At 38.5% G+C, this 27,327-nt stretch overlaps 2 protein-coding genes across 2 annotated transcripts in view; both read left to right on the top strand.

The window, feature by feature from the left end:
• Positions 1–27,327, top strand: part of LOC117339265 (neurogenic locus notch homolog protein 1-like) — a 100,052-nt gene that overhangs the window by 10,171 nt on the left and 62,554 nt on the right. The gene's annotated exons all lie outside the window — the stretch shown is intronic.
• On the top strand, positions 4,343–5,029 carry LOC117338998 (sex-determining region Y protein-like). The gene has a single exon (XM_033900362.1). The coding sequence runs from the start codon at positions 4,343–4,345 to the stop codon at positions 5,027–5,029; it is 687 nt and encodes a 228-aa protein (XP_033756253.1).

Raw genomic sequence — 27,327 nt, 5'->3', positions numbered from 1 at the left:
TCTCTATAACTAGCTGAGCTACCTAAGTCACAAATGGTCAATCCACACTAGTTCAGTTAGAGCCATCTTTTCAGCATTAAGAAAACACTTGTTTTTTTCAAAGTGAAATTATTCCATGTCAATTACTCTCTTCTATATAGTTTGGATAAGACAAATAGATAGTTTAGAGACAAACAGGAGGCAATTCCTTCTCAAAGCTCAAACAGGAGTCATCTCATTCTCAAACCCAAACAGGAGTCATCTCATTCTCAAAGCAAAACAGGAGTCAACTCATTCTCAAAGCTCAAACAGGAGTCAACTCATTCTCAAAGCTCAAACAGTAGTCAACTCATTCTCAAAGTTCAAACAGGAGTCAACTCATTCTCAAAGTTCAAACAGGAGTCAACTCATTCTCAAAGTTCAAACAGGAGTCAACTCATTCTCAAAGTTCAAATAGGAGTCAACTCATTCTCAAAGTTCAAACAGGAGTCAACTCATTCTCAAAGTTCAAACAGGAGTCAACTCATTATCAAAACCCACAGAGGAGTCAACTCATTCTCAAAGCTCAAACAGGAGTCAACTCATTCTCAAAGTTCAAACAGGAGTCAACTCATTCTCAAAGTTCAAACAGGAGTCAACTCATTCTCAAAGTTCAAACAGGAGTCAACTCATTCTCAAAGTTCAAACAGGAGTCAACTCATTCTCAAAGTTCAAATAGGAGTCAACTCATTCTCAAAGTTCAAACAGGAGTCAACTCATTCTCAAAGTTCAAACAGGAGTCAACTCATTATCAAAACCCACAGAGGAGTCAACTCATTCTCAAAGCTCAAACAGGAGTCAACTCATTCTCAAAGTTCAAACAGGAGTCAACTCATTATCAAAACCCACAGAGGAGTCAACTCATTATCAAAACCCAAACGGGATCGAGTCAAATCGTTCTCAAAGCCCAAACAGGAGTCAACTCCTTCTCAAAGCTATTTCCTTTCAAAAGCATGTAAGATGTTTGAAGTAATTTCTACAACAGACACCAGTATAAAAAACACCAGTGTACCTAAAATAGTGTACCTTTTTCAAACAAAATTTCACCAACTATTATTATGTGGAAGCTTTAAGTTGCAAAAGTTAGAAAGCATTATGAAATCGGGACCACATACCAGGTAGGCTCTAGTCTGGATATATGCTCCTGATTTATCTGTATACTTAATGAAAACAGGTTAATTTGCAGTGTACACTGTTGTGTTAAAAAGTGTAAATATTTTCAAGTACAGATGGAGATTAATGTTTTAGGTACATGTCCAAACATCATAAGATGGTGGTCGTGCTCCAAGAGACATCGCGGCATATCATGTAGGATGTCATTACCGCAGTCGAGCTATACTTGTACTCGGGTTCCACGTAACCATATCTTAAACGTAAACTTTTTGCATAGAATTTCTTTTTGATATCAAAAGTACTATATAATTTTTCAAACAAGAAACTGCTAAAAAAAATTATTAATATAAATTATCGTTAATATTGTTGATGACTAGTTTAGCAGTAGGTTTTGTGACTAATGGTGTGTTGACATTTTTGGGAGGATTAAATGTCTAGACAAAACATAGACCTGACAGATTTACAAAAAACATGTAAGTAAAAATACACAGGTACATAAAAACCAGCAGCACATCTACTGTGAGATAAAGGCCTGCTCTACCCTGTAATGGCAGGTTATATGGGTTATGTGTTCGGTAAAACCTGTTCTCAAATCTAAAAACACCTCCATTTTAAGGAAAAGTGCAAAATGGTAATGGTGTAGCATGTTTGCCAATAAAATATCGTACTTCAAAATTAAATCTTTTGTATTTCATTACTTTTGAATGTTTTACAAAAGTACATGCAGATTTTTTCCAATCATTATAATAAGAAGGTATAGTTAGTATACACTATATCCCAATGCATCTTTCAGAAATGAGCAATTTCTTAATTGTTTGATTTTAGATGCTGTATAATTTTCCAGTAATACTTTGTGATTCTGTGGTACTTTGTGATTTCATGATAACTTAAGACATGATATGTTACTCCTCCGTATTATTATAAAGTATACAATTTGAAGTTAAGGGTGGATGTCTAGAGAGAGATTTGTGGGAGATTTAGTTTTTCCCCGTGACATAATGACAGGACGGACTGTTCCAGATGTTGGTTGTATCAGAGAAATAACCCAGTGGAGTTTTACACAGACACCCATACCTGTATTTATCATTACAAGTTGGCAGTCCTACAGCAGGAATTAAAGAGAGGCTGATGATACCTGTATTTTTGTGTATATAATGATAGATGTTAAGAGCTCGTCAGGACTGTGTACACCTATATCAGGTGTAGAAGATTGTCAGTAGATTACAGGTCTGACTGTATATACTACAGCAGACACAGCTTAATAACAAATAGAATTTTACCAACAAATTAAATCATTTCATACACCTACACTGAAATTATTCAAAAATTTATGTAGAACTATCAATGCTAATTATTGAGCAGGAAGTCAGAATTTGTCCAACTGTTCTATATTTGTTTTCAATGTGAATTAAATTAGTAACTATCCACGATATCAATGTTTGGCCATGTCATACGCACAAACTTTTTTAACCTTAAATGTGTAAACCTCGTATGAATTAATATATTTCAAATTTCTACTTGAATCTGTAAGCTGATAAGGCTGTGATGAATTAGACTGGTTATTGATTGTTCAAAATTATGTTATTTGTTAAATCATCTTAATATATTCTGTTACTTTTATGTATTTTGTTGCCATTAGGTCAATAAACAGTGTTGTATATAATATTTTTTTCCATTGAGACTTTGTGAATTTGTTAATATATTTATCTGAACATTTTGGCTGTGAAATTGTTAATGTATATGTCTGAAAAATTTGTGTTTGAAACTGAAGATACAAGCTGACTAATCATGAGTGTGACTGCCCTGTTATATCACCTTCCTTGGTTCTGTCCTCATCCCCACAGGAGTAGTTACCGCCATCAAACTGAAGATTCAAGCTGACTAATCATGAGTGTGACTGCCCTGTTATATCACCTTCCTTCGGTCTGTCCTCATCCCCACAGGAGTAGTTACGGCCATCACACCTCTCTGTTTACTTCACCTGAATCATGTTCCCCAAAACAGATTCACTAATAGCTTAATGGTACAGCTTAGGTTTCCCTTTAAGATGAAGATTTTGATAGTAATTTATTTTCTGCCTACTCATAAAAATGATAGCTATCTTAGGTCATCTAGTGAGTTTCTGCACACAGACCCAAAAATAACGCAGGTTTTCCTCCTGTTTGACTTTCGTCTGTGTTAAATTGATGGCCATTTGTCATTTCACTATATGGAAAAGTTCTCCACCCATAATCTGTTATTGTATCAAAGGTAACAGTTTTTATCAATTACATAGGATTAAAATAAGCAGCTGAGATATAAATACCCTATAGTTATACTGATATGTATTTGTCATTTCAACAGAAGCACAATCTATAAGGTAAACATTATGCAGTTTCAGTATCAGAACTTAACGGATTCTAATTCTTGTCATTAAACTTTGTCCTAGCGTTAAAGTTTTATTAATTAAAATTGTGAGGACTTATTTGTGAACAACTTTTCAGCTACTATTTTAGAATTGGTGATTCTGCAAAAATAGAAAAAGGGGGAATAATTGAGGGCAGGGGCTCTCACCATAATGGTCAACAGTTGGGGTCACATTCACCTCACCAAAACCACCAACAGTTAGAGTCACATTCACCTCACCAAAACCACCAACAGTTGAGGTCACATTCACCTCACCAAAATAACCAACAGTTAGAGTCACATTCACCTCACCAAAACCACCAACAGTTAGGGTCACATTCACCTCACCAAAATAACCAACAGTTAGAGTCACATTCACCTCACCAAAACCACCAACAGTTGGGGTCACATTCACCTCACCAAAACCACCAACAGTTAGAGTCACATTCACCTCACCAAAACAACCAATAGTTAGGGTCACATTCACCTCACCAAAACCACCAACAGTTGAGGTCACATTCACCTCACCAAAACCACCAACAGTTAGAGTCACATTCACCTCACCAAAACCACCAACAGTTGGGGTCACATTCACCTCACCAAAATAACCAACAGTCAGGGTCACATTCACCTCACCAAAACCACCAACAGTTAGAGTCACATTCACCTCACCAACACCACCAACAGTCAGGGTCACATTCACCTCACCAAAACAACCAATAGTTAGAGTCACATTCACCTCACCAAAACCACCAACAGTTAGAGTCACATTCACCTCACCAAAATCACCAATGTTAGGGTCACATTCACCTCACCAAAACAGCCAATGTTAGAGTCACATTCACCTCACCAAAACAACCAACAGTTAGAGTCACATTCACCTCACCAAAACCACCAACAGTCAGGGTCACATTCACTTCACCAAAACAACCAACAGTCAGGGTCACATTCACCTCACCAAAACCACCAACAGTTAGGGTCACATTCACCTCACCAAAACAACCAACAGTTAGAGTCACATTCACCTCACCAAAACCACCAACAGTCAGGGTCACATTCACCTCACCAAAACCACCAACAGTCAGGGTCACATTCACCTCACCAAAACCACCAACAGTTAGAGTCACATTCACCTCACCAAAACCACCAACAGTTAGAGTCACATTCACCTCACCAAAACAACCAACAGTTAGAGTCACATTCACCTCACCAAAACCACCAACAGTTAGAGTCACATTCACCTCACCAACACCACCAACAGTCAGGGTCACATTCACCTCACCAAAACAACCAACAGTCAGGGTCACATTCACCTCACCAAAACCACCAACAGTTAGGGTCACATTCACCTCACCAAAACAACCAACAGTCAGGGTCACATTCACCTCACCAAAACAACCAACAGTTAGAGTCACATTCACCTCACCAAAACCACCAACAGTCAGGGTCACATTCACCTCACCAAAACCACCAACAGTCAGGGTCACATTCACCTCACCAAAACCACCAATAGTCAGGGTCACATTCACCTCACTAAAACAACCAACAATCAGGGTCACATTCAGTCAGTGGGGGGTATGTATGGAATGTTGGGAGCTAATTCTTTTCTGAGTCAGTGGGGGTATATGTGTAGGGGAGCTAACTCTTTTCTGAATCAGTGGGGGTATATGTGTAGGGGAGCTAACTCTTTCCTGAGTCAGTGGGGGGTATATGTGTAGGGGAGCTAACTCTTTCCTGAGTCATTGGGGGTATATGTGTAGGGGAGCTAACTCTTTCCTGAATCAGTGGGGGTATATGTGTAGGGGAGCTTACTCTTTTCGGAGTCAGTGAAGCTAGTTACTCTAGGAACATTGATATCACATTATGCTACCAAGTTTATCGTGTTCACAGCAAATAGCCAAAATTTACTTCTCTTTAATTGATTTAACACTAGAACACTTGAAAGCCTAAATAAATTTAACATACTGATTCAAAATCTGTCAATGTATTGGTGAGTTTTGTCTGTGTCAGACTCAAGTAGATACACCATTGAAAGGTGAGAGCGTCCTAGGTCATGTAAGTGTTTAGTTATATGGTGTAAGGCCTTACATTTCTTTTTGTTGGCCCAGTATCCACTTCAGACAGGCTCTTAGATCCTGGTAACTCCAGGTCTACCCTTATATAGACAACGCTAATCTAGTATCTTCTTTTAAAACAGGTAAAAAAGCCTCTTTACATGAAACTGCGAACAGGTATACACAGTGAATGACATTCATATAGACATATGAATGACAATCTGAAATAAAGTGATTTTGAAGCAGTCATACCAAAGGACAGTCAGCTTTAAAGTTTAGATATTTACATTAAAACAAGATTTTCACCAAAGTTAATTGTATCAGAGGTCGTTATTAATTATATTCATTTTTATGTCTGCATTAGAGATAATCGGGAAGCTCAGGCCTATAGACTTACACCTATCAAGCTGATATGTCTTAAAGTTAAACTGTATATATTGCAGCTAGAATTCTGATGCAGCATTATACCTTACAGTTCAAAGTAAATAAATTTGTTTATTATGATCATAATCATTGTAAATTACTGCTGATATAATTGGCTGCTGTCTGATTGTCCTGACTCTGTAATGAATTACACTTTCTATTTTGATATGGTACCATCATCAGGCTGAATGGATATAAAATGCAGAAGAGCCAGCGTAATAAATGTAAAAAATCATCCTGATATAGTAGTCTAAACGTCAAGCCTACCATGCTTTGAGTCTCACTGAAATGTTTGCCATGTTGTACAGTTTTTTAATAGCTTGTTATTTGACCTGATAACATATTGCGGATAAAAGTTCAAAGAGAACATGCTTTAGAATTTTTATTTAGCGGAAAACTGCACAAAAAGGGAGCTTGCATATTAACATGAATAGTAGATATCCCTTCTGATTTATCTCCGCAATAATGTTCACGCTTTATAAATTTATTATTTGGAATTAATTTTCAGCGAGTAAAAAAGTAATAATATTCATGAAATAAGAAAAGTGCTTTAAATTTCTTACAAAGTCACATTAGATGATTTATGCGATCTAACAATTTAGATTTCGCGGTCCAGTGGAATTGTGGTACTTCGTGTCCAGTGTTATTGTTACGGTAGTGGTCATTTGTGCAGTAGCATTGTGAATCAGTGGTCATTGTTCCAGTGGTATTGTGTTAAAGGTCATTTGTTGGAGAAAGGTAATCAGGCATTATAATACAACCATTTTTTTATAACCTTCATTGCTTTTGCTTCTTTGTACAAGAATGTGTGATATATCATTCTGCAAAGGCAATAAAACTGTCTTTTTATCCACAATATATAAAACTCTTTATTTTCTTTATATTAAAATAATTTGTTTACCTTTGTTATGTTCCATTTGGTTTAAGAGTATGGTTAGTATACTGTAGAGCTCTACAGTTCTCAAGTCATTATTTAGTAGTAAGTATACATCTGTATGGATTAACTGACAATATGTTTTATTCTTTTGTTTGAGTCTTGAAGTTTTGTAAGACTCCATCACAATGCTGTCATACTTATGTCAACAAAAACTGAATGACAAGTGTAGCTAAATCAATCGTTTAACATTTGATTAATTCCTGCTGTGAAAACAATTAATCAGGTGGCACAGTGGATATCACCCTTGTCTTCGATCACCATTCATGCAGGCAAAGTCATTTAGTTTTGACCATGTAGACTACAGGTAAAGTCTGACGAGGTACTGGTCTACAGGTAAACTGACGAGGTACTGGTCTACAGGTAAAGTCTGACAAGGTACTGGTCTACAGGTAAACTGACGAGGTACTGGTCTACAGGTAAAGTCTGACAAGGTACTGGTCTACAGGTAAAGTCTGACAAGGTACTGGTCTACAGGCAAAGTCTGACGAGGTTCTTGTCTACAGGTAAAGTCTGACAATGTACTGGTCTACAGGTAAAGTCTGACAAGGTACTGGTCTACAAGTAAAGTCTGACTTTGTTCTGGTCTACAGGTAAAGTCTGACAATGTTCTGGTCTACAGGTAAAGTCTGACGAGGTACTGGTCTACAGGTAAAGTCTGACGAGGTACTGGTCTACAGGCAAAGTCTGACGAGGTTCTTATCTACAGGTAAAGTCTGACAATGTACTGGTCTACAGGTAAACTCTGACGAGGCACTGGTCTACAGGTAAAGTCTGACAAAGTGCTGGTCTACAGGCAAAGTCTGACGATGTACTGGTCTACAGGTAAAGTCTGACAATGTACTGGTCTACAGGTAAAGTCTGACAATGTACTGGTCTACAGGTAAGCTCTGAAGAGGTACTGGTCTACAGGTAAAGTCTGACGAGGTACTGGTCTACAGGTAAAGTCTGACAAGGTACTGGTCTTCAGGTAAAGTCTGACAATGTACTGGTCTACAGGTAAAGTCTGACGAGGTACTGGTCTACAGGTAAAGACTGACGAGGTTCTGGTCTACAGGTAAAGTGTGACAATGTACTGGTCTACAGGTAAAGTCTGACAATGTACTGGTCTACAGGTAAAGTCTGACGAGGTACTGGTCTACAGGTAAAGTCTGACGAGGTACTGGTCTACAGGTAAAGTCTGACGAGGTACTGGTCTACAGGTAAAGTCTGACGAGGTACTGGTCTACAGGTAAAGTCTGACAATGTACTGGTCTACAGGTAAAGTCTGACAATGTACTGGTCTACAGGTAAAGTCTGATGAGGTACTGGTCTACAGGTAAAGTCTGACGAGGTTCTTGTCTACAGGTAAAGTCTGACGAGGTTCTTGTCTACAGGTAAATTCTGACGAGGTTCGTGTCTATAGGCAAATTAGTCTGATGGCTCACTCTGGCAGCTACAGAATTGACACGCCAAACAGCCTGAAACCTTAAGAGAGATGGACTCCTCAAGTAGTTTATAGTAGAGGGCACATTGGTTCAAGTCGTTAGTGATTGAAAACACTTTATGAAGGAGGAAAGGGAGATTCAGATTACCAGTGGTAATTGTTCAATTTGTTGGAATCGATTGGCTATAAGGATGTTAAACATGTGTTGATTGGCTATAAGGATGTTAAATAGATGTTGATTGGACAGAGCTTGTTATCAGTCATCTGTAGCATCTTAAAGGTCAGGTGACACTGTTTGGACCACGATATATCCCTCCCTATTTCCAAAACAGGAATTGCCACTTAGAAACTGATAATTGTGTGGAAAATATGGGTGATTCAGTGTCAAATTGTTATTAACTACAAAATATCAAGACAGAACAGTTAACTCAATTGTCTCCTGCTGTGATGGGATGAAGTATTGCTATAGGAGGATTTGACTGAATTAGTGTTAAAATCCTATGACTTCATTTTCGGTCAATAATGATGTGTTATAGGTATAGTCACTCAGTGACTCTGTTGTTTCTCACTTAACCCTGTCAAAGTTTGACTCATCTCTCTTAGCATGAATGTTCTTGAGATAAAATTATTCTATTGTAATTTCTTTTATTTCTAACATATCTGTGACATCTGAGATTTAACACAACTGTTACCATGCAATTAGTCACTTTTCTGATGATCGTTGTTTTCAATGGATGGAAACACTATAAGAAGAAGAATTTAAAAATTGCTTCCTGTTTGTTGGGAGTGGTCTTCAAGGCCTCACAGTAGAAACCTTTGTGTTGGTTTGGGTAGTAAAGATACCATTTCCAAAATTTTTTGTCTGTTTTTATTGGCCGACGTCATTACAGCCCAACTTTTACTTTGTTACACACTTTGATTGTTAAATAAACAAAACCAGATTCATTTTAATCAAAGAACCCTCGCTTGAATTGAAAAGTTTGTGTACCAAAACATGAATGAATACCAAACCACAGATATTCAGATCAAAATACAACAAAAACAGATTTCATTTCCTCAAATAAATCCTATTTTTAAAGTGTGTGTAAGAAAACATGAGTGGAAGCCAGAACTGGTAAACACAGAGAAGACATGGTTAACATGTATAAGTCTGCCAAAATGAAATTTGAAGAAGTAAGATCAATTTTACTCACAGCTGTCTTTCTACAATGAAGCTCTATTATACTGTATTTATCCTGTAATAAGCCCAGGACTACAACATGTCACCTCTTCCTCTGTGTCAAGTGGTGGGCTTATTGCAGAACATGGAAATGGCATGTGTTGGTAATACTGAATAACAGTTGATATGGATTAACAACTACCTGGTTTGGGCTCATTGTCTGATAAATACAAATCCGCAAAATAAAAGTACAATCTGGTAAACAACAGGAATATAGAACATTTTCCTTAACGAAAAACCAATGTCGCCTGCATTGCTTCTAAATAACTAATTCTTTCTTGATTTGATTTATAATATATTTGTCTCCCTTTGATTAATGATAGATTTGTCTCCCTTTTATTTGATAGATTTGCCGCCCCTTGATTTATGATAGATTTGTCTCTTTTGATTTATGATAGATTTGTCTCCCATTATGATTTGATAAATTTGTCTCCCTTGATTTATGATATATTTGTCTCCCCTTGATTTATGATAGATTTGTCTCCCTTGATTTATGATAGATTTGTCTCCCTTGATTTATGATAGATTTGTCTCCCTTTAATTTGATAGATTTGCCGCCCCTTGATTTATGATAGATTTGTCTCTTTTGATTTATGATAGATTTGTCTCCCTTTATGATTTGATAAATTTGTCTCCCTTGATTTTTGATATATTTGTCTCCCCTTGATTTATGATAGAGTTGTCTCCCTTGATTTATGATAGATTTGTCTCTCTTGATTTATGATAGATTTGTCTCCCTTGATTTATGATAGATTTGTCTCCCTTTAATTTGATAGATTTGCCGCCCCTTGATTTATGATAGATTTGTCTCCCTTTATAATTTGATAGATTTGTCTCCCTTGGTTTATGAAAGATTTGTCTGCCTTTATGATTTGATAGATTTGTCTCCCTTGATTTATGATAGATTTGTCTCCCTTGATTTATGATAGATTTGTCTCCCCTGGATTTGATAGATTTGTCTCCCCTGAATTTGATAGATTGTCTCCCTTTAATTGATGATATATTTGTATCCCTTTAATTTTACTGTATTTTTTGTGATATGTTTGACTGATTTCTTTAGTTTGAACTGTTATCAAAAAGTGATGTATGTTATGGTAAGATATCATGTCTTTTAGTGAAAGGTGAAGGCACTTTCAGGGGACTATGACAGTCAGATTAAAATCATATCTTATTCTGCGCTCCTGTATCATAACCTGCATTGCAACGTCGAAAGAAGGGGAACACAGATCAAGATATGATTTAGATCTGATTGGAGGTCAAGACAAGGAGACAAACTAACAGTACAGGTAAATGTGTCACAAACAACATTCTCGTCACCCTGTCGTCAGTCGGTGGTGACATACACTATGTTCTGCCTCGGACATTGTGTCCTCATACATGACATTGAAATGATTTAGGTAATTACTGAACAGTTAATCCCACAGAAATATCACTGACATTTTCTTTCACAAATTAACTATAAATCTTCCCCAAAGTTGTTTTATCCTCTGAATATTTGGCAAAGAAATTGAGTCCTGTTTACTGCTTAGTGCACCAGTGATGCTGCCCATTACCCATTCTCTAGAGCATGTTCTGTCCAGATCTTACTGGGTTGATGGTCATTGACTGGACAGCTCAGTAGGTAGTGTTTGGTAGTTATTACATTATAATACACTGATTTGACTGTGTGACAGTAACAACTTTACAGCATATCTTCTTGGACCATGTATCTTGGTAGGTTATTTGGGTTTATCATCCTGTGAATATCCAAGGTCATTTTGAGGTGAGATTACGATGGTGGCTACTTCACTGAACAATATATGGGAGTCCCTCCACGAGTGTCCCTCCACGAGTGTCCCTCCATGAGAGTCCCTCCACCAGTGTCCCTCCATGAGAGTCCCTCCACAAGTGTCCCTCAATGAGTGTCCCTCCATGAGAATCCCTCCACGAGTGTCCCTCCATGAGTGTCCCTCCATGAGAGTCCCTCCACGAAAGTCCCTCCACAAGTGTCCCTCCATGAGAGTCCCTCCATGAGAGAGTCCATCCACGAGAGTCCCTCCATGAGAGTCCCTCCACAAGTGTCCCTCCATGAGTCCATCCACGAGAGTTCCTCCACGAGTGTCCTTTCACGAGTGTCCCTCCATGAGAGTCCATTTACAAGTGTCCCTCCACGAGTGTCCCTCCATGAGAGCCCCTCCACAAGTGTCCCTCCATGAGTCTCTCCACTAGAGTCACTCGAAGAGTGTCCTTCCACCAGTGTCCCTCCATGCGAGTCCCTCCATGAGTGTCCTTCACGAGTGTCCCTCCACGAGTGTCCATCAACGAGAGTCCCTCCACAAGAGTCCCTCCACAAGAGTCCCTTCACAAGAGTCCCTTCACAAGAGTCCCTCCACAAGAGTCCCTCCACAAGTGTCCCTTCACAAGAGTCCCTGCATGAGAGTCCTTCCACGAGTGTCCCTCCTCGAGTGTCCCTCCACATTTTCAAGGACATAACCATAATATTGCAGGACAGTGTGGGATCTTATGATCAGATCTGCTTCCTGAAGAAATACAAACCATTCCCATCATACAGGATAGAGATTGACGGAGGAATTTAGAACTCCTCATTGTCTCACTAATAGTTCTGGGACATTGTCCTTCAAGGAACCCATGTTGGTTATGTAAGGGATCTACTTCGTGGATATCAGTGTGAATGAGTGTGTTGAACCCAGATTAACGCATACAATAGACTGATATTTTATAGGGGATTAAGGCAGCACTAGGACTTCACCATATCCTGGTTTGTGTAAGAACACAGCTAAGTTATGATGTAATATACTAGTGTATCTTTTTGGTAGTGAGTCAATTTTAATTGTATAATTTAGTTGTAAGAATGAGCAGCCCCTGAGAAAGCCAAACATTTTAGATCATCAATATGAGCCTGAACAAGTTTTGGTTCCATTCAATAAATTTTTGACCTTTCATTCTGTTTGTTGTGTTGTGTATAAACTAGGTATGTAGCTCAGTATGTTATGATATTATATATCGGGTATGTAGCTCAGTAAGTTATGATATTATATACTAGGTATGTAGCTCAGTAAGTTATGATATTATATACTAGGTATGTAGCTCAGTAAGTTATGATATTATATACCAGGTATGTAGCTCAGTAAGTTATGATATTATATACCAGGTATGTAGCTCAGTAAGTTATGATATTATATACCGGGTATGTAGCTCTGTAAGTTATGATATTATATACCGGGTATGTAGCTCAGTAAGTTATGATATTATTTACCAGGTATGTAGCCCAGTAAGTTATGATATTATATACCAGGAATGTAGCTCAGTAAGTTATGATATTATATATTGGGTATGTAGCTCAGTAAGTTATGATATTATATACCGGGTATGTAGCTCAGTAAGTTATGATATTATATACCAGGTATGTAGCTCAGTAAGTTATGATATTATATACCAGGTATGTAGCTCAGTAAGCTATGATATTATATACCGGGTATGTAGCTCAGTAAGTTATGATATTATATACCGGGTATGTAGCTCAGTAAGTTATGATATTATATACCAGGTATGTAGCTCAGTAAGTTATGATATTATATACTAGGTATGTAGCTCAGTAAGTTATGATATTATATACCAGGTATGTAGCTCAGTAAGTTATGATATTATATACCAGGTATGTAGCTCAGTAAGTTATGATATTATATACCAGGTATGTAGCTCAGTAAGTTATGATATTATATACCAGGTATGTAGCTCAGTAAGTTATGATATTATATACCGGGTATGTAGCTCAGTAAGTTATGATATTATATACCAGGTATGTAGCTCATTAATGACTTTCATCAACATATACTAAATGTTTTCTTCAGAATTTCTTGCACAAATTTGTGAGAGTTTGGGTCAGGAAAGTACCATATGTATCAGAGGTTGTTGGAAAGGGCCACCCAATTGGTGTTATACATTTCTCTAGTAATTAACAAGGCAGCCAGATGTGATGTTAGGGCTGGTGTAAATGTTTCTAAGGGTGTGGTACCCTGAGGTGTAGTAAATACTCTTAATCCTTGATAGCTAAATGTGATGTTAGGGCTGGTGTAAATGTTTCTAAGGGTGTGGTACCCTGAGGTGTAGTAATACTCTTAACCCTCGATAGCTAAATGTGATGTTAGGGCTGGTGTAAATGTTTCTAAGGGTGTGGTACCCTGAGGTGTAGTAAATACTCTTCACCCTCGATAGCTAAATGTGATGTTAGGGCTGGTGTAAATGTTTCTAAGGGTGTGGTACTCTGAGGTGTAGTAAATACTCTTAACCCTCGATAGCTAAATGTGATGTTAGGGCTGGTGTAAATGTTGATAAGGGTGTGGTACTCTGAGGTGTAGTAAATACTCTTCACCCTCGATAGCTAAATGTGATGTTAGGGCTGGTGTAAATGTTTCTAAGGGTGTGGTACCCTGAGGTGTAGGAAATACTCTTCACCCTCGATAGCTAAATGTGATGTTAGGGCTGGTGTAAATGTTTCTAAGGGTGTGGTACTCTGAGGTGTAGTAAATACTCTTAACCCTCGATAGCTAAATGTGATGTTAGGGCTGGTGTAAATGTTGATAAGGGTGTGGTACTCTGAGGTGTAGTAAATACTCTTAACCCTCGATAGCTAAATGTGATGTTAGGGCTGGTGTAAATGTTTCTAAGGGTGTGGTACCCTGAGGTGTAGTAAATACTCTTAACCCTCGATAGCTAAATGTGATGTTAGGGCTGGTGTAAATGTTTCTAAGGGTGTGGTACTCTGAGGTGTAGTAAATACTCTTCACCCTCGATAGCTAAATGTGATGTTAGGGCTGGTGTAAATGTTTCTAAGGGTGTGGTACCCTGAGGTGTAGTAAATACTCTTAACCCTCGATAGCTAAATGTGATGTTAGGGCTGGTGTAAATGTTTCTAAGGGTGTGGTACCCTGAGGTGTAGTAAATACTCTTCACCCTCGATAGCTAAATGTGATGTTAGGGCTGGTGTAAATACTCTTAAACTTTGATGGCCAGATGAGATGTCAGGGCTGGTGTAAATTGTTTTAACTTCAATGAAATATAGCTTTTTAAGATGGAATTTGATTAGTTGCAATGTTGAAGAATATTTACTACATGAGTGGTAAAAAGTACAAATGTTGTACAAATTTTAAGAATATTTACAACATTAAAGAGAAGATGATGTGGAGGAGGTCAGTGTGATGAAGTACACCAGGTATAGACAACAGACCTGTGGGCCTCTAAACATCCTCCTGCATTGTGTCTTCAAATCAATTTTATAACAGCGGATCTTTGAATTATCTTATAAGTGGGATGGACAACAACTTCATTATAAAACATTAAAAATGAAAGGCAACATAATATGCATACAAATTTGGCATTTAGGTCAAGACCTGTGCAGTTATGGTATCCCAGTGCAGAATTTAGTCTTTTATAAACTTAAAGGGCTGGAGTGGCAGGGTCTGTTAGGTAATCAATGTAAATTGGTGTGGAGGCAGTAGTATGTTATACATAATGTAAGTAGTCTCACATTGAAAGGAATTCTTATTAACAGTAATGTATATATACAGTTATTTACTTCAATATCATTGCAATTTGGCAAAATTTCTCATACATATTCTACAAAATGGCTAAGTGCCTAAACAAGTACGTAGATATATATCCGTACTACACATCCCAATCCATGTACAGGCCTCTGAAGAGCCCCCTCCCACATTTTCCTGACAACACATTTTGGGAATTTCTCAGAAAAGTTTTGCTAAATGAATTAACAATGTCAAGGTAGATCTGTATCTTAATGGTCCTGAGTCAGATCGTTAGTCAGGTAGCCCGGTTTTACTTTTGAGGAGATTTTGATAGGTACATGTTTTAACTGAACACCAGACTAGGAAAGAGCTATTATGTAATTATCATAGTGTTTGTTTAATGTTGATATAAAACATTACAGGTGTATTATTGTCCGCTACTAAAACGTCAGACAGTTAACTGTAATTTGATGATTACAACAACCTGTCAGCTCCAACCAACATAGAGAACACCTCACGGTTAATGAGAGGTACGGACAAGTGACTTTGATGATCTGATTTGGGTGTACTTACACATAATGCTCGTCAGTTGACATACTGCCAGAAAACTCCCAGTGAGTAAGCATTGCTTCATTTTCATGTTTTCCACTCCCAGTCAAGTTTTTCACACACATTTTATAACTTCATTGATATAGCATTGTTATTCCTGACAAAATTGAATGATATGTCATTTGATTGGTTCCATGTGTTCCATTTGTTAAGAAGTAGACCAATCACTGGACAGTTATTTTACTACGCAGATAACTTCCAGACATAAATTACTGGCCAATCACAGAGATAATCTCTAGGCATAAACATTGACCAATCATTGGGCAGATAACTTCTAGGCATAAACATTGATCAACCATTGGGCAGATAACTTCTAGGCATAAACATTGATCAATCATTGGGCAGATAACTTCTAGGCATAAACATTGATCAATCATTGGGCAGATAACTTCTAGGCATAAACATTGGCCAATAATTGGGCAGATAACTTCTAGGCATAAACATTGACCAATCATTGGGCAGATAACTTCTAGGCATAAAATACTGACCAATCCCAAGCAGATACAGCTTTGAAACACTGACCAATCACTGAGCAGATAACATTCAGACATAAATCATTGGCCATTCACTGATAGTAGACTGACCAATCACAGAGCAGATAGCTTTGAAACACTGACCAATCAGTGAGTAGATACTTATCCAATTAAGATAATTAGTATACACTTAAAGTTCTGGTCAGATGTACTATTATCCTGCCCATTTATATGCCCTGCTATGAAATGGGAGGCATATTGTGTTCCCCATGTACGTCCCGTTCCGTCCGTCCAGTCCTATCCCGTCCTGTCCCAATGCGATGTAACAAGCTAACCTCAGGAACTTCTGAAGTTTTGGGGTCTCAAGTGGCAGAGGGGGCATTATGTCTTACAGACATTTTCTAGTTCCACTTTATATTGTACCAGAACTAACTTTGTTTGTTAGTAGAATAATATTTTTTTCTTTTAATGTATAGTTTACAAATAATTTTGGGGGAAATGCATACATGGTTTTCCAAATTTTAAGATATATGACTTTGGTTGACAGAAGATGAAGTCTGATCTTTTGAGACATATTTCATTTTTGCTGGTTGAGATATGGTTTACAGACGGTGATATTGTAAGGTACATGTTTTAATTTGATGTATGACATTGAAAGAATGCTGGGCTATATTTTCCTACCAGATGTAAGGTTGACTTCAATAAAATTGCAAAAACAAAGTTCTGAAAGATATTTCTGAGCAATGAGGTTTTTCAGGTGGAACTCCTAACTAGAAGAACATACATTGATTCAGATAAAAGTGCACAAGACATCATCACAAAAACTGAGAAATTAGCCCTCATCTTTTGGTCTTTGATTAGTCAAATATATTTTGTGGCACACACAGTTACAGCATAATTCCTAAGGATTTATATATCATTAAGTATGTGTAAAGCCAAGAGATTCTATCAACAAAATCATGTACAAAATTTTTAGTTTCTTGCCTCTTTCAGTTTTTTTAACCTCATTCTTAACCAGATGAGGAAAAAATAGAGAAAAAAATGAGTTGATGGGTACTTGAGATGAGTTTATCTGACATATATGTTAAGAAGTTCTGTTGTGAGTTACTTACAGTTATTAGTGCCGACATTTTTTGTTGTGATGTTGAAGTGTTTCTTAGCTTTATATATCATGTCAGTTGACCTTCGCTAATAACTAAGTCACTTGGTATCGGACCTACTGTAAATGGAGAAATCCTTCAGAAAATGACGGAAACCAAATCTATGATGGTGGTATGTGTTTAATCTGAAGAGTCTTTGATATCCCAGAACTGTGGCAATTTTACATGTTTTCTAGTGGGATATTAAAACCTGGTGATGGAAATGACATGTAGATGTATCTGGTAGTGTTACCTCCCAGATGGTTCTATTGGACGTTTATCAAGATTCCAGTCTTTAATTAAGATTTATTTCAAATTCATCATGGCAGACTTCCCAGAATTTGTGGGTTTGAAGTTTGGACATCTGGTGCATGTAAATTTTTCAGTAATATAAGTTTTTAACATATTCTGAACTAATAGTAAATTTGAATTTTAGTACCAGACTTATTCAAATTTATTTCATTTTTAATTTAAATAGTCACTAATAAATTTGTTTGTTTCTCTCTTTATGATTTAACTAAAACCATAGTCTACATCTGCTTTGTCACTCTCTAAAGATGCCTTGATAGCTGAGTACCAATATGATTGACCTCTCTCATAAGATGGGTTAAAACACAAGGATCAGGTGTTGATAATGTAAACACAGATTTTTCTATAAATAATAAAGATGGTAATGGTGAATACCAGCTTAATGAGACACCAACATGATGGTGGAAATATGGAGATCTCACCTACAGAATGTAGAGGGATAACAAGTCAATGGAGATCTCACTTACAGAAGGTGGAGGGATAACAAGTCAATGGATATCTCACCTACAGAACGTGGAGGGATAACAAGTCAATGGAGATCTCACTTACAGAAGGTGGAGGGATAACAAGTCAATGGAGATCTCACCTACAGAACGTGGAGGGATAACAAGTCAATGGAGATCTCACTTACAGAAGGTGGAGGGATAACAAGTCAATGGATATCTCACCTACAGAACGTGGAGGGATAACAAGTCAATGGAGATCTCACCTACAGAAGGTGGAGGGATAACAAGTCAATGGAGATCTCACTTACAGAAGGTGGAGGGATGGGAAGTCAATGGAGATCTCACCTACAGAACGTGGAGGGATAACAAGTCAATGGAGATCTCACCTACAGAACGTGGAGGGATAACAAGTCAATGGAGATCTCACTTACAGAAGATGGAGGGATAACAAGTCAATATAGATCTCACTTACAGAAGATGGAGGGATAACAAGTTAATGGAGATCTCACTTACAGAAGATGGAGGGATGGGAAGTCAATGGAGATCTCACCTACAGAACGTGGAGGGATAACAAGTCAATGGAGATCTCACCTACAGAACGTGGAGGGATAACAAGTCAATGGAGATCTCACTTACAGAACGTGGAGGGATAACAAGTCAATGGAGATCTCACCTACAGAACGTGGAGGGATAACAAGTCAATGGAGATCTCACTTACAGAAGATGGAGGGATAACAAGTCAATATAGATCTCACTTACAGAAGATGGAGGGATAACAAGTTAATGGAGATCTCACTTACAGAAGATGGAGGGATGGGAAGTCAATGGAGATCTCACTTACAGAAGATGGAGGGATGGGAAGTCAATGGAGATCTCACTTACAGAAGATGGAGGGATGGGAAGTCAATGGAGATCTCACCTACAGAACGTGGAGGGATAACAAGTCAATGGAGATCTCACCTACAGAACGTGGAGGGATAACAAGTCAATGGAGATCTCACTTACAGAAGGTGGAGGGATGGGAAGTCAATGGAGATCTCACCTACAGAACGTGGAGGGATAACAAGTCAATGGAGATCTCACTTACAGAACGTGGAGGGATAACAAGTCAATGGAGATCTCACCTACAGAACGTGGAGGGATAACAAGTCAATGGAGATCTCACTTACAGAAGATGGAGGGATAACAAGTCAATATAGATCTCACTTACAGAAGATGGAGGGATAACAAGTTAATGGAGATCTCACTTACAGAAGATGGAGGGATGGGAAGTCAATGGAGATCTCACTTACAGAAGATGGAGGGATGGGAAGTCAATGGAGATCTCACTTACAGAAGATGGAGGGATGGGAAGTCAATGGAGATCTCACTTACAGAAGGTGGAGGGATAACAAGTTAATGGAGATCTCACTTACAGAAGATGGAGGGATAACAAGTCAATGGAGATCTCACCTACAGAACGTGGAGGGATAACAAGTCAATGGAGATCTCACCTACAGAAGGTGGAGGGATGGGAAGTTAATAGAGATCTCACTTACAGAAGATGGAGGGATGGGAAGTTAATGGAGATCTCACTCACAGAAGATGGAGGGATAACAAGTCAATGGAGATCTCACTTACAGAAGGTGGAGGGATGGGAAGTCAATGGAGATCTCACTCACAGAAGGTGGAGGGATTGGAAGTCAATGGAGATCTCACTTACAGAAGATGGAGGGATTGGAAGTCAATGGAGATCTCACTCACAGAAGATGGAGGGATGGGAAGTTAATGGAGATCTCACTCACAGAAGATGGAGGGATAACAAGTCAATGGAGATCTCACTCACAGAAGATAGAGGGATGGGAAGTCAATAGAGATCTCACTTACAGAAGGTGGAGGGATTGGAAGTCAATGGAGATCTCACTTACAGAAGATGGAGGGATAACAAGTCAATGGAGATCTCACTTACAGAAGGTGGAGGGATAACAAGTTAATGGAGATCTCACTTACAGAATGTGGAGGGATAACAAGTTAATGGAGATCTCACTTACAGAAGGTGGAGGGATAACAAGTCAATGGAGATCTCACTTACAGAATGTGGAGGGATAACAAGTCAATGGAGATCTCACTTACAGAAGGTGGAGGGATAACAAGTCAATGGAGATCTCACTTACAGAAGGTGGAGGGATTGGAAGTCAATGGAGATCTCACTTACAGAAGATGGAGGGATAACAAGTCAATGGATATCTCACCTACAGAAGGTGGAGGGATAACAAGTTAATGGAGATCTCACCTACAGAAGGTGGAGGGATAACAAGTTAATGGAGATCTCACTTACAGAAGGTGGAGGGATAACAAGTCAATGGAGATCTCACCTACAGAACGTGGAGGGATAACAAGTCAATGGAGATCTCACCTACAGAAGGTGGAGGGATGGGAAGTTAATAGAGATCTCACTTACAGAAGATGGAGGGATGGGAAGTCAATGGAGATCTCACTTACAGAAGGTGGAGGGATGGGAAGTCAATAGAGATCTCACTTACAGAAGGTGGAGGGATGGGAAGTCAATGGGGATCTCACTTACAGAAGATGGAGGGATGGGAAGTCAATGGAGATCTTGCTCACAGAAGATGGAGGGATGGAAGTGAATGGAGATCTTGCTCACAGAACGTGGAGGGATGGGAAGTCAATAGAGATCTCATTTACAGAAGATGGAGGGATGGGAAGTCAATGGATATCTCACTTACAGAAGATGGAGGGATGGGAAGTCAATGGATATCTCACTTACAGAAGATGGAGGGATGGGAAGTCAATGGATATCTCACTTACAGAGGATGGAGGGATGGGAAGTGAATGGAGATCTCACTTACAGAAGATGGAGGGATGGGAAGTCAATAGAGATCTCACTTACAGAAGGTGGAGGGATTGGAAGTCAATGGAGATCTCACTTACAGAGGATGGAGGGATGGGAAGTGAATGGAGATCTCACTTACAGAAGATGGAGGGATGGGAAGTCAATAGAGATCTCACTTACAGAAGATGGAGGGATGGGAAGTCAATGGAGATCTCACTTACAGAAGGTGGAGGGATGGGAAGTGAAGAACATTGCTGAAAATGGGTAGAAAGGGTCAAATATCAGTGAAAAGGGACAGATTGGAGAAAGGGGACATCGACAACAATAGAGACTAGGAAATGATGGGGACTGAGGACACCACTGGTTAATGAGGAAGGATACATGCTACATAGAGAGATAAACGGTGGTATTAACAGTAAAACTATAAAACTAGGAGTGATCTTTATACCACAAAGTGAGGTCTCCTCATGGAGATGAACTTAATGAAAGCTTTTTGGTAGATCCAATGAGCTTTTCCTATATTTTTGAGCATTATGGTGAGCAATACCATTTCTGTGTTGGAATGTCTAAGCCCCACGGTAAGACAAGGCGATGTGTTAATGGCTGATACTGACCACCAAGGTAGAGTGATAAGAACGCTGATATAAAGCTCTCCAGACAGTGATACTGGTTATTACCCCAATCTTACATTCCCAATCCTCCTAGCCTCCCCCTCATGTAGGTATATAAATCCTCAGGACTATATAGGTCTATATACCTATACTCCTAACATTGGATTCTCTACTATTCCTACAATGCTGCTTACATTTTGAACCAATTCCTAGGAAATGTTTGTATCACATGACTATGATGAATATATGTTATTAGTTAATTATGATAACTATGATGAATATATGTTATTAGTTAATTATGATAACTATGATGAATATATGTTATTAGTTAATTATGATAACTATGATGAATATATGTTATTAGTTAATTATGATAACTATGATGAATACATGTTATTACATGTAGTTAATTTAAATATGATGAAATATTATTAGTTAATTATTATAACTATGATGAATATATGTTATTAGTTAATTATGATAACTATGATGAATACATGTTATTAGTTAATTATGATAACTATGATGAATACATGTTATTAGTTAATTATGATAACTATGATGAATACATGTTATTAGTTAATTATGATAACTATGATGAATACATGTTATTAGTTAATTATGATAACTATGATGAAATATTATTAGTTAATTATGATAACTATGATAACTATGATGATATATGATTAGTTAATTATGTGCTAGTTATCATGATCTTATAATGTGCTCAGGAGTTCTATATCCTCTAATTGAGACCTGTATATAAACTAATTACAGACTATTAACTGGCCTCTTTATAGTATTTTATTATTGTAAAAGGCAACTGTAGGGCAGTTGCCTGGTGGTTTTCCTCTAACTACTTCGGCTTTCCTCCACCTCCGAAACCTGTCGCGTCCTTAAATGACCCTGGCAGTTAATAGGACTTTAAACAAAATAAACCAATAAACCAAATTTAGTATGGTATCTCTATAACATTATAAAATTCAGGTCCTAATGTATTTAGTAGGATGATCATCAGCAAGTTATATGATTCTCACATTTACTTTGAACATATACTTTAAGTTAATTATGCTATGACAACTACATACACATGTATGTTGGGTTAAAGGCGTATCTCACTGGCGGAGACGTCACCGCGATTGCCCTGACTGATAGTCGTCGCGACTGTGCGGCGACTCGGGAGAAAAAAATGTTGTGCACTCTCACCAAGACGACATCAAGGCGACTTCCGAGAAGTTGACGATCAATTTGCACGAAAAGTCGCCGGGATGTCGCGGAAATGTCGCTGAGACGTCTCTTTAGTCGCGGCAGTATCGGCGATGTGAGCTTGGGGTGTGTCACGTGGTCTCTGAAATACGTCAAGCAGCGTCGCGGACACGTTGCGGGGGACGTCGCATAGACGTCTCCGCAACGTCGCGAAAACGTCTCTCTAGTCGCAGACAAAATCAATCTCCATCAGTTGCGGCGACGTTGCAGGGACGTCTCGGAGATGTCGCCGAGACTTGCTGGAGACCTACTGGAGACTAAAAAAAGTCTCCTAAAAAATCGAACATGTTCGATTCTCCCGCGACTCCACGGAGACTCGGTTAGTCTCCAGGAGACGACGCCGCGACTAGCGGAGACTCGAGTCGCCAGTAGGTCGCCAGTTAGTCTCCAGGCCAGTGAGATACGCCCTTTAGCAGACAATTAATTGGTGGTGGGCTGGTGGTTGGCTGGCACAATGGTTAACACACTTGCCTTTCACACTGGCAGCTTTGGTTTGAATCCCAATCAAACATGATTGGGATTTGATGGGTCACCTGCCTAACAACGTAGGTTTCCTCCAGGTACTCCGGGTTTTCTCCAGGTACTCCGGGTTTTCTCCAGATACTGATTTTTCTCCAGGTACTCTGGGTTTTTCACACAGTAAGATGCCTAATTAGCTTCCATTTGGGCCAACAAGTGTGATTAATATAAGTTGATATATTTTGTTTGGCAATTATTGTAAAATAAGTAAAGTTTACACTAGATACTAATTATAATGATGTCATCGTTTCCAAGCTGTTATTGGTAAAGCGGACCATCTATATCACTGATGATGAGTAGATGATTACAGACATGTAAGGACAGCAAGTCCAGCTGTGTAGAATTACTATCATTCTGTTTATTACATTAGATTAGTGTTTAGGATGAGTAGATGGGTCTTTTACATTTGACAAATTAATGTTCCTGGGAAAACTGCCAATAAAAGTTAGTCCTTTTACCTGATGGTATCTGTTGTACATTATATGACCAGCAGGAACTGGTTGAGATTTGATTCTGATGCAGTGTCATTCAACTCTGACTCCAATGACCTCGACTCCATTCTCTGAACCTCTAGTTCTGAAATTTCTGTGAAAGTCCTGTGAATCCAGGTGTAAACAACAGACATGTAGGAGTGGTTTCTTTGTTCATTTAACAGTGTCATCATCATCAGCCTCCCAAAACACATGGACTCACAACACCCATGCATCTTGCACACAGGGGAAGCCATCCTTAAATGGTCATAGCTGTTGATAGGATGTTAGAGGGGAGGGGGCATCCTTAAATGGTCATAGCTGTTGATAGGATGTTAGAGGGGAGGGGGGCATCCTTAAATGGTCATAGCTGTTGATAGGATGTTAGAGGGGAGGGGGCATCCTTAAATGGTCATAACTGTTGATAGGATGTTAGAGGGGAGGGGGGCATCCTTAAATGGTCATAGCTGTTGATAGGATGTTAGGGGGAGGGGGCATCCTTAAATGGTCATAGCTGTTGATAGGATGTTAGGGGGAGGGGGCATCCTTAAATGGTCATAGCTGTTGATAGGATGTTAGGGGGAGGGGGCATCCTTAAATGGTCATAGCTGTTGATAGGATGTTAGAGGGGAGGGGGCATCCTTAAATGGTCATAGCTGTTGATAGGATGTTAGGGGGAGGGGGCATCCTTAAATGGTCATAGCTGTTGATAGGATGTTAGGGGGGAGGGGGGCATCCTTAAATGGTCATAGCTGTTGATAGGATGTTAGGGGGGAGGGGGGCATCCTTAAATGGTCATAGCTGTTGATAGGATGTTAGGGGGGAGGGGGCATCCTTAAATGGTCATAGCTGTTGATAGGATGTTAAACAATACAAAACTAAAAGTAAACAATGATTATAAAAATCAAAAACAATTTAATAGATTGCAAGAGTTGTCAGAAGACAACATAGCTTGCTAAATGGGTAGAAATTCAGAAGTTGTTAGGTCAAAGGTCACGGTCAAGGTCAGGAGGTCCACTAATGTAGTACCAATGGAAAAGTCCTGTCACAAGGAACACACATATCAAATATGAAAGCCCTGTCTCATACAACTAACATACTGTTGCCAAGGTTAAAGTTTTATAAATGTAGGTCAGTGGTCAAGGTCAAGGTCAGCAGGTCCCGGTCAAGGTCAGCAGGTCCTCGAATGTAGTACCAATGGAAAAGTCTTTTGATGAGGAACACACATGTATAGCAATTTATTGAGCTCTCCCGGACTTTGTCCAGCAAGTTAAAAATAATGATATTACAAGCTTAGACTGTTTATTTAGAGTTCTCACTAGATTAAAGGAACTATGTGAAAAATGTTTCATTGGAAGACCTTAAAACAAACAAAAACAAACAAAATATGTAGTAACTGATTAAGCTGATGTGGGTGGAATTATAAAGTCAAATATTTCTTTGATATTTATTTGAATTTTGAAAATCTAAGAAGGAGATAATTAGTGTTGCTTGTAAGATGTGTGTGAAGTATGCTAATTGGCAAAATGAAATAATTTCAAAACTCTTTTAAAAGGCATTTTCATATTTGTGTGATGAGAAATATGAAAAGGTATTTAGCAGTTGTTTGGGTGCAGTACCCTCTAAATTCTTATTAACACCAGTACAGGGGTTAGGTTTAGCTGACAAGTAATACAGGGAAATAAATAAAAACATGGCGTTGATATTAAGGTAATTATATTCATGTTACATACTCTGAAGGCGTAAACGACTTAGACACTATAATCAACAAATGTGTGTCTGATATGAAACATACTGGAAGGCTGAAAATGAAGATGTTGAAGTATACAGAACAAAAGATCTGGATTTCTGACTTTTTTTAACACTTTCCATTACCCGGTAACCATATTAATCTCATCAGGATAAATACAGTATCGACTGTAAGACCAGAAGGTCAACTCTGTTTACATAAAGAAGGCTCTTATGTGAAGGATAAACAAGCGTAGTTGAATCGTGATTATGCTTCCCGATCAATGGGAGGGGTAAGTAAACTTGTAGATAAATAGAGAAGATGAAAAACAATGGGTGTACATGTGGTGTTTTCTGAACACCCACTATGGAGCAAAAGGAATCAGATCAAATGGTGTCTTCACCTGGAGAAAGGGAATCTGCTATCATAAAATCATGTAAAAATTTCAAAGATTAAAAAATCTCTATAACTTACAAATTGGAAACTTCTTTGTCTGAATATGGCTAATTCAGTCATTGAGCCTGGCAGAGCTTCACTTATCTAGATTAACTTCACATTCAATAGTTTGGTTTTGGTTTGTTTTTGTTTAATGTCCTATTAACAGCCAGGGTCATTTAAGGACGTGCCAGGTTTTGGAGGTGGAGGAAAGCCGGAGTACCCGGAGAAAAACCACTGGCCTACGGTCAGTACCTGGCAACTGCCCCACGTAGGTTTCGAACTCGCAATCCAGAGGTGGAGGGCTAGTGATAACGTGTCGGTACACCTTAACCACTCGGCCACCGCGGCCCCTTCACATTCAATAGTCAAGGTCAAAGTTCAAATCTGGCTGAATAACACCAAGGTTATAGGGTCAGATGTCAAAATACCACTCAATCACATAATGTTTAAACTTTGACTCTTGTCACTATTGTGCCAAGGTCAAGGTCAAAGTTCAGATATGTCTAAATAACACCAAGTTCATAGGGTTATATGTCAAAATACCATTTAACCACACATTGCTAACTTTGATCCTTGTAACTACCTCGTTATTTTCTAGTTTCAAATCCTAGTTTCTACATTTAACATGTTGTATAGCACTGTTTTTATACATAGATGTTGTATTATATAGTATATGATAAGTCACTGTGAGCAGTTCATGACAGTAATGTGGGTTCAATCATGTTTGTTTTGTGCTCATCAACATGGTATACAATCCGTCCCTATCCCCTACAGTGGTTCTACCACAATGGAAGGATATGCATGCCCAGGTCTTCCACACGGACAAGCATGGACCGTCCCACCACCAATCATCCTCCGAGGACCGATCATGACGAGAATATGAACTTAACCTGTCTTTTCGTTGTCGCTGTATGCTATATCCTGATTTTACTATCTCCTTGTTAAAAGAGTTTGCCATGCGTATGATTTCCTCAAAGACCTCTAAGGAATGCCCCATTCACTAGGAAGAACCTTGTGGAAATTGTGACGCTTTAGCTTGCTTTGTATTCATGGCCAGTACTTTGTTAAATGGACTGAAAGAGAGGATGTATAGTTGTGTAAGGTGTTGACAAATTCTACACATATATATTCACCACACAACAACAAAATTGCATTTTATTACAGAAAAAACTTGAGACGATCCTGTTTTCTATTGGTGATCCTGAAGTTCCATATAGTTGTACAGTTTTTATTCAAGTCTTATTAAAATTCAGAATTCTTTTGTGTGAAGCTCATGGTTATAAGTTTACGAATAGCTAAAATTCCCTGTAACTAAAGCTGTTTGTTAGTAAAATGTTGTTGGTATGTAGTAGATACCATGACAGACATTCAGCACAATGATTTAGAAACAG

Source organism: Pecten maximus, chromosome 12 (assembly GCF_902652985.1).
Source record: "Pecten maximus chromosome 12, xPecMax1.1, whole genome shotgun sequence".
NCBI classification, from domain to species: domain Eukaryota; kingdom Metazoa; phylum Mollusca; class Bivalvia; order Pectinida; family Pectinidae; genus Pecten; species Pecten maximus.
This window is presented reverse-complemented; position numbering and strand designations above follow the sequence as displayed.

Excerpts from the sequence above, each read along its gene's own strand:
- LOC117338998 (XM_033900362.1), top strand. The coding sequence starts at position 4,343 with ATGTTAGAGTCACATTCACCTCACCAAAACAACCAACAGTTAGAGTCA.